Source organism: Nerophis lumbriciformis, linkage group LG08, assembly GCF_033978685.3.
Source record: "Nerophis lumbriciformis linkage group LG08, RoL_Nlum_v2.1, whole genome shotgun sequence".
NCBI classification, from domain to species: Eukaryota; Metazoa; Chordata; class Actinopteri; order Syngnathiformes; family Syngnathidae; genus Nerophis; species Nerophis lumbriciformis.
The window spans coordinates 23,223,875-23,235,746 of NC_084555.2; the positions used below are offsets into that span (position 1 = coordinate 23,223,875).

The window sequence follows — 11,872 nt, forward strand, 5'->3', positions numbered from 1 at the left end:
CCATAAAATACATAAATAGCTATGATACATTTATATATTACTTAAAAGAGAACTGATTTTATGTAATTAAAATGCTACCCAAACATTTAATAAAGGCAACAAGAGAAGTATCCCACACTTTTTAAGTAAATATGTACAGCAGATTTGGGCATCTACATCAACAATATGATTTGCCTGAATGACTGGGGAGGACAGAATTGTAAACATGACCAATAGGGTTCGAAAGGTCACGTGACTTCGCAATGCTTTGTGGGGGCTGGGTAGCCATTGTTGCTGGACAAAGTTTTTGCTTATGTAACTGTACTCAACCAGCAGTATTGTGAGAGAGAGCAACAACCTAGATTAAAATGGGTCGTAAGAAAGAAAAAAAATCTTGGAACTGTACCGAAGCAAACTGGGCCCTGTTCCAAAGGCTCGCCACTTTAAAAGTTAGGTAAAATGATTGGAACTGATCTGTATGAGCTCATCCTATAGACAACATTTGAGCAAGCTGCCGAACGTGTCCTGTATCTCGGTTGTCAACAGGGTCAGTTTTTTTCAGACGTAAACATTTCGGAATGTAAACCAACTCTGAGCGTGTGCAAGACCTTGAAATTTTACATCAGAAAGAAAAGATTGTCGTCCTTTCAGAGGTAAGTCAACAGGACTTGTCACCGTGTGTTGTCTCCTGGAGAAAGTTGATTCAAACTAAATATATTTAAATTCTGAAATACACTGTGCAGTAATGTGGAAAATATTTAAAGTCTTCTCAGTTATTGATCTATGAATATGGGTCTTGATTTTTTCCCCAAATACTGTACATTGTTCATAACCTGCAGCTAGCTCCGCTTAGCTAATGCTATCATGCTGCGAAATGCTACGTGTGAAACAGAATAAAATATGCTTTGATTCAAACTTACCAGTGTGAAAATGCTGTGAACACACCAACATGTACCAGGTGATGGCGTTAAAAGTAACGTTTGATCGTCTCACGGCTGCTATCCAGGCTATTCATCGTCTCTTTATTAGCTTCGCTCCTGCGCTGGAAATGTATTTCCTGAAGTGATCATGACAACAATTGTAGCAGTTAATAATTTTGCACATCCGTGCAATGTTTTGAACTTGTTAAAGAAAAGAACAAAACTTTAGGGCACAGTCCTGCATTCAGCCATGCAAGTAAGCTTTTGAGAGGCAGTCCGGCTGAGTCCGCTCTGGGTGCTCGACTGCTTGTTTCCCGGCCAAGTGCATGAGCAGATACTGAAGCTGTAACTGGACAGGATGTTACATGCTACAAATGTATCGAAATATGGCACTTATTGATTTTACATAAATTGGTACCTGGTAGTACTGACAGACTTCGACCTGGACATATAAAAGTACCCATTTGTAAGCATTAATCAATTTCATGGGGCTTACTCCTGCATTATAGAAAATAGCAGCATTTGCACTAGTAATTCATAAACCAATAATTGACTTGTCTTGCTACCTTATTTTTTGTCTTCAGTGTATGAAAACCATGCACTATTAGCTTCAGATTATTTACCTTCAAAAAGCATTGAGTTGTTTTCACAGTACGTCCCATCGCTATCTTATCACAGTACGTCCCATCGCTATCTTATTTGGCGGAATGTGAGCAGATATACATTCCCATACACGTCACAATTATTTTTGCTACTTCCGTCAACATAGTGTCATCGATGTACTGTACAATGCCTGTTTAATATGCATTTCTATTAATATTGCAGAGTCCAATACAAATAATAAATGCACTTACAGGTAAGGATCACCTGTTTGACATGAGCACCTGTGTTGACAGCTTGCTATCTGAGTCATTGTGTGATCTCATCAGCTGGTCAAGAACCTCTAAGTGAGAAGGAGTGTTGCAAGCCAAAGCAGATCATGGACAGTGACAGCTGTCACTCGGAGCCAATAGAAGGTTGTAATCTGCCAGCTTTCATCAACCAGATTGACCTGAATGTTAACAACATCGTATTCTGCAATTAGTCACGGTTTAGTGATTAAATAAGTGAGGATTCTTTATTTCCATACCTTTCTTTCTAATATTAGCAACAATTACTATGTGTAACTCGATGGGACTGACAACCTGCAGTATAACTACTCAATGTACAGTATGTGTAAAATGTAAATACTGCTCAATTTTAGTTGAAACTGTTAAGAGGTGATCTATTAAAAGTTAATAATAAACATATATGCATCGTTTTAGTTTGTAGTTTTTATTTTGGTCTAAATATTAAAAAAAAACACATCTCAGTTTGATGCTGATTAACTTGCTTTGAAACTGTAACTGTTTGTTTTCCCAACTTTGTTGTAAATTCATCAATAATATGTAATTATAAACAATGCAAAACTTGAATGGTTTAGCTCAGGCATCAAAGGCAAAATGTGCATGCATGTTTATGCCCTTTTCACAGGAATAGCCACCAGCAATTTATCTAGCTAATACTTTATGACTTAAACAAAAAAAAAAGTTTTTTTATAATAATAATTTGTGAAAAAGTTTTGCTTACTGTAGAAAATTAGTGTCAAACTCGTTTTCATTGACGGCCACCTTGCAGATATGGCTGCTCTCAGAGGGCCGCTTGTTACAGTGATTGTATATGAATCATGAAGCATAATCGCCTCATTATGTTATTACTCAATTCCGCAATGGATTTGATTGTTTTATTTGTTTACATGCAAATTGATGTATAACGTATTTGTTTTTAAAATCATAGTCAGGGGGGACGAGCATTTTATTCTAACAAAAACATGTTTGAAATATATAATAATGATACAGGGGTGTCACAACTTTCTTCAACAACATACTAAAAAGTCACATTTTGATATCTTCTTATATTTAAAAAAAAATGTTTTTAAAACAGACATTATGTATATTTAAAGAAAAATGTTTGTGTAATTTGTGTTATAGGTGACAAAATGTAGAATTATTAATTATTACATGGGTAAAAAAAAAACAATAAGAATGTAATGAGAAATACTTGAAATGTTGATACTCATATATGTAGTACATATAGGGTTATCATAACACTTTTAACACAAAGCTGACTCTAGGTTTTGTCTTTAAATACTGGATATATAATATATGTTTATATCTATCTCTATCTAACCAAAGTGACCCATTGCATCACAATTTTTCAAATTATTTTTTAAAATAAATTTACTTTTTTGTTTTTATCCAACAATATGCTGCTGGCTGCACTTTGGACACCCCTGTGTTAATATAATGTTTTTTGCATGGTCAGATATTTCTCAAGTTTAGAAGACATGCAATTGTTTGCAGTACATGTAATTTGCCTGTCAAAATTTAACAAATAAACGTGTTGGGTAAAAAAGATGAAGTTCTTGATTGATGCACATTAATTTCCAGGCTTTTGCAGGCCACGTAAAACCATGTGGCGGGCCAGATCTGACCCCTGGGCCTTGAGTTTGATGTTGTGCTGTTGTGTCACACGTTGAAGCACTAACAAAAAGTTATAGAAATATGAAAAATAAAACAGTCATGTTTTCTTCTATAATGCTAAAAATGTTAAACTGTATGCTGACTTGAACTCATGTTTCAACAATTATCTGAGACATCTGCGGATAAAATAATACGAAAGAAAGGACATTTAAATCGTTTTATTTGACATTTAATGTGGTCATCAAAAGTGTGAGACAGGAAATTTTGAATTTTAAGGGGTAGACCAGTGCAATTTCTTAAAGAACTACTTCTTTCGTACATTAATTATATGAAATTAAAAGGCTGTGTGACGTAAAATGTCCTCCAATTTATGTTGTAGTTTTTCACGCAAAGCGCAAATTAAGAGAAACATAATAATAATAATAATAATCATAGCGTTAAATTTGAAACTTCTTGTTAATGCAGGATGGGGGACAAGCCCAAACCGGTTCTTACGTGGATGCAAGGCGGTTTCAGCTGGCTACGTTGCCATGGCAACTCGCTCTCTATAAATGGAGCTCGGGACGCTCGCCGCCTCCACTTCAGTCCGTCAACCCAGCAGAGTTGTAGCATAGCTAACTTTGGCTCCTTTTTTCTCAATAAATTGCATTTTTTTTCACCCCAGCGTTTGAGTCTAATGGACACACACTTTGTAAATGCTTTTTAAGGTAAGATTTTGACTTTTTACCGGGTTGTGTGCTGTAGACACACGGTATTAGCGAGCCATAACCCGAGGGAATGGATTGCCAGAAACACGTCGGTGCGGTCAAGATGTTTGTGTATGTTTTTGATAGTTAGTTTACATTTTAAAGTTTTATTAATGGTTCAAATTGAAGTGAAGGCGTTTCTAGTAGCAGGCGGTTAGTTGCTAGATAGTCTCATTGTGTACGAACAAACATGGCTAAATTAGCCTCTTCGCTTTAAGCTGAAAATAACGTGTCGATATTGATTTTTTTTTTGTTAATGTTCTAAGTTTTTCTTGAGCAGGCTGTGTAAATGTGTGAATCGTCGCTACCGTTAGGTCACCTCATGGCAGAAGAAATGCGAAAACGGAACCGGCAAAATGACGTTTGCGTAATTTGATTGGTTCATTTTGACGCCACTCTCTGAAAGGAAGGCGTATCTACCCAGTGATTGGAGGAAATGCGTCGTGGGCGGGCACTCCTTTTTAAGGGTTTTGTGCATATGGGCGCATATGGTGTGAAGTTTTCCTGACACGTGAACTTTGCTAACGTTATTTATATTACCCAATAGATGAAGGAACTTAAAGGCAAACGTGACGTAAATTACTTAACTCGTAAAAAGTAGCATTTTTTTGGGCCGCGGGGGAGGTTAAATGTTTATATTCCATACTCAACATTTGATCAGAGCATGATTTAAAGCAAAAAAAAAAAAACACTTTGGTCTTTAGACCAAATATTTACTTTAAGAATAAAGGGATTTTCAGTTTTCAATGTTCATAGAATGCTGCTACACTGTAATAATTTGACTTGTCTATCAGAATCAACACTCCAGGAGAACACGCGCTGTCTGCTCAACAGGCCCTGGCCTTGAGGCTTATCTAAAAGGGTTTAACTTCACTGGTGAGCCACCTTGGATATCCTGCACCTGAAGAACTCTGACATAAAACATTCCATCTCTTTTGTATCCTAGTAAGTGGCACTTTGCGTCTTTCCTTCGACTATAATCTAACTTCAATCACATACACGATGCTGAACATGTCTCGGGTGCAACACTTTTTCAGTTTTGAAGTGACCAATAAAAGGACTTCTTGTGACCATGAATACACCAACTTCTGTCGAGTGTGATGTATCTTTCTTGGAGGAAGGATTTTCTGCAAGGGATATTGTAGAGCAGAAGATCAATGAGTCATCAATGACGGTAAGCTTTAGGGCTGCCTTTGTTTATTAATTTTTTTATGATTGTTTGTGTTAAACTGGTGCTCCCTCTTGAAGGATGACCGGGATGCTTTCTATGTGTGTGACCTGGGAGACGTCTTAAAGAAGCACCTGCGCTGGGCACGGGCGCTTCCTCGAGTGTCTCCTTTCTACGCTGTGAAATGCAATGACAGCAGGGCTGTTTTGATGACACTGGCTTCTCTGGGAACTGGTTTTGACTGTGCAAGCAAGGTAATTGTTGGGCGGGAGAAATCCCAATGGACTGTTTGCTCTGAGAATAGCAGCATCTGAAACACACTTGTATTGGTCCCCTCTAGACTGAGATTCAGCTTGTTCAGTCCCTCGGAGTGGATCCCAGCAGAATCATCTATGCCAACCCATGCAAGCAGCTTTCTCAGATCAAGTATGCGTCCGCCCACGGAGTTCAGATGATGACCTTTGACAGTGAGGTGGAGCTGATGAAAGTGGCTCGCTGTCACGACAACGCCAAGTACGGTGTCTCCTAACAGTCACATTATAGCAGTTTGTGCTTCATTTGTATTGTCCTCTTAAGGCTAAATGCTTTTCTTTTTGTCCAGACTGGTGCTGCGTATAGCTACAGATGACTCGAAGGCAGTGTGTCGGCTGAGTATTAAGTTTGGGGCCCAACTTAAATCTTGTCGTGGCCTACTGGAGCGGGCCAAGGAACTGGGGCTTGAAGTGATTGGTGTTAGCTTCCATGTTGGCAGCGGATGCACGGACTCTGCGGCCTTCACGCAGGCCATTGCAGATGCCCACTGTGTCTTTGATATGGGGGTAAGTAAACTATAAGGAATAAAGACATTTACCACATTTGGTATAGGTCCGCAGGGGGCTTCACGGTGGCAGAGGGGTTAGTGCATCTGCCTCACAATACGAAGGTCCTGAGTAGTCTTGGGTTCAATCCCGGGCTCGGGATCTTTCTGTGTGGAGTTTGCATGTTCTCCCCGTGACAGCGTGGGTTCCCTCCGGGTACTCCGGCTTCCTCCCACCTCCAAAGACATGCACCTGGGGATAAGTTGATTGGCAACACTAAATTGGCCCTAGTGTGTGGATGTGAGTGTGAATGTTGTCTGTCTATCTGTGTTGGCCCTGCGATGAGTTGGCGACTTGTCCAGGGTGTACCCCGCCTTCCGCCCGATTGTAGCTGAGATAGGCTCCAGCACCCCCCGCGACCCCAAAAGAGAATAAGCGGTAGAAAATGGATGGATGGATGGATGGTATAGGTCTGCAATCTAATCTGAGTGTTGTAAACTATAGTGAGGGATGTCAAATATCATATTTTACTCCCATGTAAATTGCCAGTCTCAAGCATAATCTTTTGTAAAAGCGAAATTTTTATTTATTGATATTTTATTAGAAAGTATCAAGTAACAAAGTCCTCTGGATCATCCGATTTACTGTCATGCCCGTAATTTTAGGAATTAATGAATGAATGCTGTCGCCAAAACACATCACCAATACTTTGAAAGCGTTCATCTGTCATAAGTAGAGATGTCCGATAATATCGGCCTGCCGATATTATCGGCCGATAAATGCGTTAAAATGTAATATCGGAAAATATCTATCGTTTTTTTATTTTCGGTATCGTTTTTTTAATTAAATCAACATAAAAAACACAAGATACACTAACAATTAGTGCACCGACCCAAAAAACCTTTCCCCCAATTTACACTCATTCACACAAAAGGGTTGTTTCTTTCTGTTATTAATATTGTGGTTCCTACATTATATATCAATATATATCAATACAGTCTGCAAGGGATACAGTCCGTAAGCACACATTATTGTGCGTGCTGCTGGTCCACTAATAGTACTAACCTTTAACAGTTAATTTTATTAATTTTCATTAATTACTAGTTTCAATGTAACTGTTTTTATATTGTTTTACTTTCTTTTTTATTCAAGAAAATGTTTTAAATTTATCTTTTATTTTATTAATTTTTTTTTTTAAGTACCTTATCTTCACCATACGTGGTTGTCCAAATTAGGCATAATAATGTGTTAATTCCACGACTGTATATATCGGTTGATATCGGTATCGGTAATTAAAGAGTTGGACAATATCGGATATCGGCAAAAAGCCATTATCTGACATCCCTAGTCATAAGGGTTGTGTTTTCATACTTAACATTTTTATTTTCAGAAATGTCACTTGATCAAACCTTTTCTAACATTGCACACTGAAAAATAATACAAAATAAATGCTTTCATGCCTTAAGGTTAGTGTTTTTCATACTTTCCATTGTTCTTTTTGATTAATTTCACTTGATCAAACATGTTCTAACATTCTACACACTACAAAATATTAAAAGTATGTACTATGATTTCTACTGGTATCATATTGGATTTATTGCAGTATCGGTCAACACTCAAAGCTCCAATATCTGTATCATACGCGTTAGGTTGTCTGATTTAATATACTGTATGTTAATGTATCTTGATTTGTTGTAGTTAAAACAAATTACCTCTCATTAGGTGGATCTGGGCTTCGACATGAAACTTTTAGACATTGGAGGAGGTTTCCCTGGTTCAGAAGACACTGAACTCAAATTTGAAGAGGTAGCTTTTTCTTTTATCTGCTGGTTTGGGAATGTTTGTTTACTGATCACTCTGCCTTTTTATATAGATTACAGCGGTAATCAACTTAGCACTGGAAAAATATTTTCCTGCTGACAGCGGTGTGAGGATCATTGCTGAGCCAGGTCGCTTTTATGTGGCCTCTGCGTACACCTTGGTTGTCAACATAATTGCCAAGAAGGTGCTCATGGATGATGATGACACAGCCTCTGATGGTCAGAACCAGTTTGTTCACATTTTAGAAAAGAAAATACTGTAGTTGTGATTCCACAGTATTTTAATGCTTTCAAAACAGAAGAAGATGACGGGATCTGTGACAGGAGCCTCATGTACTATGTCAACGATGGAGTGTATGGATCCTTCAACTGTATTCTCTACGACCATGCGCATTGTCTGCCAACACTGCACAAAGTAAGCAAAAATATCTTACCTTGTTGACGAGGAAAAGTCTAACCTCGTGTCATCTTCCAATAGAAACCCAAACCGGACGAAGCCATGTATCCTTGCAGTATATGGGGCCCAACATGTGATGGTCTCGATCGCATTGTTGAGCAGTGCAACCTGCCAGACATGCATGTGGGCGATTGGCTAGTCTTTGAAAACATGGGCGCCTACACTGTGGCTGCCTCCTCCACCTTCAATGGTTTCGAAAAGCCTGACATTTATTACGTCATTTCACGCTCGGCCTGGTGAGTAGCTGAGTGTTTAAGCACGGCTTGATTCCACCTGGAGGTGCTAACTTTGTGTGGTCTGTTTCTAGGCAACATGTGCAGCAGATCTGCTCCCTGGGCCTACCGGCCTCTACGGAGCCCTGCTTGCTTGACGTTCCAGCTTGCTGTGGAAGAGCGAGCAACCTTGAGATGCCAGCTAAGCCCCCTCAGACCCCTGTTATTTAAAAATATCACAACTGATCAAGCATTCTTTGTCAGTGGCAAGAGCTTGTTTGTTTTGTGACACATCTTGGCCAGTAACCTGGAGAAAGAGAGGGGTGTATTGTTGCACACATAATCTGGTGTTTAGGTATGATATCATAGAAGAATGGCTGCTACAGTTTTTTTTGTTTTTTTTTAATGTTTCATCATCTTCACTTGGCAACAGAACCATAAGTATTTAACCCTGTATTCTGACTGAACCATAAGTATTTAACCCTGTATTCTGACTGTTCATGAAGTACTATTTTTCTAATTTGTAAATGGAGTAATAGACACTTCAATTCATTCAACATTACAAATATAATACTAATGTTTCTTAGTGTTAAACTCCTTCTCCATGTTTCCCATGCAATTCATGTGACTTCACTTTGTGTACCGGTACTCGAGAAGTACGGCACCCTGTTTAAAACAAATCTTTAAGGTTACCACTAATCCACTGGGACTCAAAACACTGCTCCTCCCCCTTTCCCCGTCATCGTAGCCTACAGAAGGCAAGAGGTTTATTTGCAGAAAGCTGTGTTTAAACTACATTGAAAAAGATGGGATTGCAATATCATGAGTTTTCCTATGGAAACTTTCTGAAGTTTTGTATTTTTTTAATAAAGTGGTGCAGAGCTGATTTCTTTTTTTGTGAGATTTTTTGACTACTATGTGGTGTTAAGGGCTGAGTACATACACTTATAGTAGCTTCATCTAGTGTGTGTGTAGAAAGTACTGTATTAATTCTACTGTGCCAAATGGGCTGCCTGTCCTTTACAATTAAACATTGTAAGTGCTTGCATTTACACAGGAAAGTAATTGCAACATAATATTTTTGACAGTTTTTACAATGTACAGAGTAGTAGTCCCTCGTTTATCACTGATTCCAGACCGACTGCGATAATTGAATGTCTGCAAAGAAGGAATTATTGATTATGAATCAAATATTTTAATAAAGCTTAAAAACACAGTTTACAATAGAGGTGGGAATCTTTGGCCACCTCACGATTCGATTAAAAATCAATTATCGATGCATCTTTATTATATGTATATTGATGTAGTTTTACATTTCTTTTTGTTTCACTACATAATCGTTAATCACTTGCAACTTTTAAAAACAGCATTTTCATAAGGAATTCCCACCAATATTTTTAAATTCATGGAAATGTGTGCAAAACTGGAACATAAGTGCTCTATAATAAAGGAGCTGGTCGGGTCTCTTGGTGAGGTGGCTCGCTCCAGTCAGCCATATTTTAGAACTCTGCATTTTATTTACATTAAATAAAATATTAATTATTGACGTTCACTAATTGATTTGATAATCATTCCCCCGTCATTCTTTGTTTCTCAGCAGTGGTCCGTATGGGTCGCTGCGTACTCAGTTGTAATACTCTTGTGGCAGTAATGACTATCAAACATACAAGTCTGGAGCTAAAGACAGATGTTTAAGCGCAAAAATAATGACTAGAGTAGTGAAGCTGTATTTTAGTTTGCACTTATATTTTGACAGTTCAACATATTTATTATTCATTCAGTTAATTTATTTTAGCAGTAAATAATTGCAATATATTTAGGTATTTATTTTTTCTAATCAGCCTGTCCTAAGCATATGATTTATGTTGAATATGTTTAAAATCAAGAGTAAGATTACTAATTCAGTGTTAATATTTGAGTGCAGGGCCCCTGGCCCGTCTGACATGGAAAAGTTGGGTGCCGAGGTCAGAACCCCTGAAATATAGTAAACATAATCATTAAAAATAAGACATAGGCCTATACTGTATAGTAATATTAATAAGACATTATGTGCTGCAATATAGACTTACACAAAAACAACCACTAACCTATGAAAACACTGTTGAAGGATGATGATCTGGTGTGCCGTAAGTACAGTACCTTAAATTTGTTTTTATGTTCATTTAACCATTTTTATGCTTGAAAATGTTTCATTTTGGATACATGTTCTTAAATATGCATATTACAGACTACTAATAGGCTGTAGTCAAATGCAAAACAGCAAGGAACCATGATGTGTTTTTTTTCTTTTAATATTTTGAAAAACGTGACGAGGGAAGACAGTAGTATTGCAGCCTGCTAAGCAAAAGCTAAAATTGAACCAGATAACCTTAATAACAGCAAATTGTAGTTTGAAATATGTGTCACCAAGGATCTAGTAATATGTGGTTGGCAGGCTGGAACTGGAAAGGTGCTTGTTTATTTCCAACAGACTCATTTCTCGTCACACAAAACACGGCTACTATCAAAAGCCCTTTTCTCAAACCGGTCACACACCTTCCGGCCTTCATAATAATAGGCTAGCGCTATACGTATCACATCCGTTTGCACTGCTTTGATATTTTCTCACATTAAGATGATTACTCAATATCACAGAAACACATTCATAAAAGGCAGTGGTTGGCCGTCAGGGCCAGCAAGGCCTTCTTTGCTGGTCTAACATGACCAGAAATCATGATCATAATTAAAGATAAAAGTACTTTTTAATTTAACTTCCCTAAATATCTAGAAGTATTCAAATTCTCTTCATGTCACATTATGCTCCTTCCAGCGATGTTGTTATTAGGTTATAGAGTTTTTATCCAATCAGAATTCAGCTCGCTTATGTTGCCATGCTGTACCAAATCTGCCTGAGCCTTCAGATTCAGCAATGCGGGCGTCCGTGCACTGTAAGTGAACGGACACATACAGTTGATAGACAGTTGCAATAGCCAATCAGATCACGAGTTGTTGTCAGTAAGGCTTTCTAGATGGCCTAAGGCAGATCTATAGTGATGTTATGAGCCAGGTAACAAAATAACTCCATTACCCAGCATGCCACAGTAGTGTAGAGCATGTGCAGTAGCCCCGTTTAGGTTGTTGCCGGCAGCTGGATGTTATTGACGAGCACCTTGTGGAGTAAACTTTAAGAACTCAGCCAACACACCTCGTCTGCATCTTTTATGATTAGACAAGACAAGACATATATTTGCAAGGCCATTTATAAGAAGGATAAAGGGACAAGCGATAGAAAA

General features: G+C 38.1%; 1 protein-coding gene across 2 annotated transcripts; it reads left to right on the forward strand.

Moving 5' to 3' along the window:
• The first annotated feature begins 3,959 nt into the window (after positions 1-3,959).
• On the forward strand, positions 3,960-9,486 carry odc1 (ornithine decarboxylase 1). 2 transcript variants are annotated; one of them, XM_061968485.1, is made up of 11 exons: positions 3,960-4,107; positions 4,941-5,091; positions 5,184-5,320; positions 5,395-5,568; positions 5,655-5,827; positions 5,916-6,132; positions 7,834-7,917; positions 7,985-8,150; positions 8,231-8,346; positions 8,410-8,624; positions 8,696-9,486. In XM_061968485.1, the coding sequence occupies exons 3-11, from the start codon at positions 5,219-5,221 to the stop codon at positions 8,829-8,831; spliced, it is 1,383 nt and encodes a 460-aa protein (XP_061824469.1). In that variant the 5' UTR covers positions 3,960-4,107; positions 4,941-5,091; positions 5,184-5,218; the 3' UTR covers positions 8,832-9,486. The 2 variants fall into 2 exon arrangements, with proteins under 2 accessions (XP_061824469.1, XP_061824470.1); XM_061968486.1 differs by having other exon boundaries at positions 8,234-8,346.
• Positions 9,487-11,872: the final 2,386 nt, after the last annotated feature.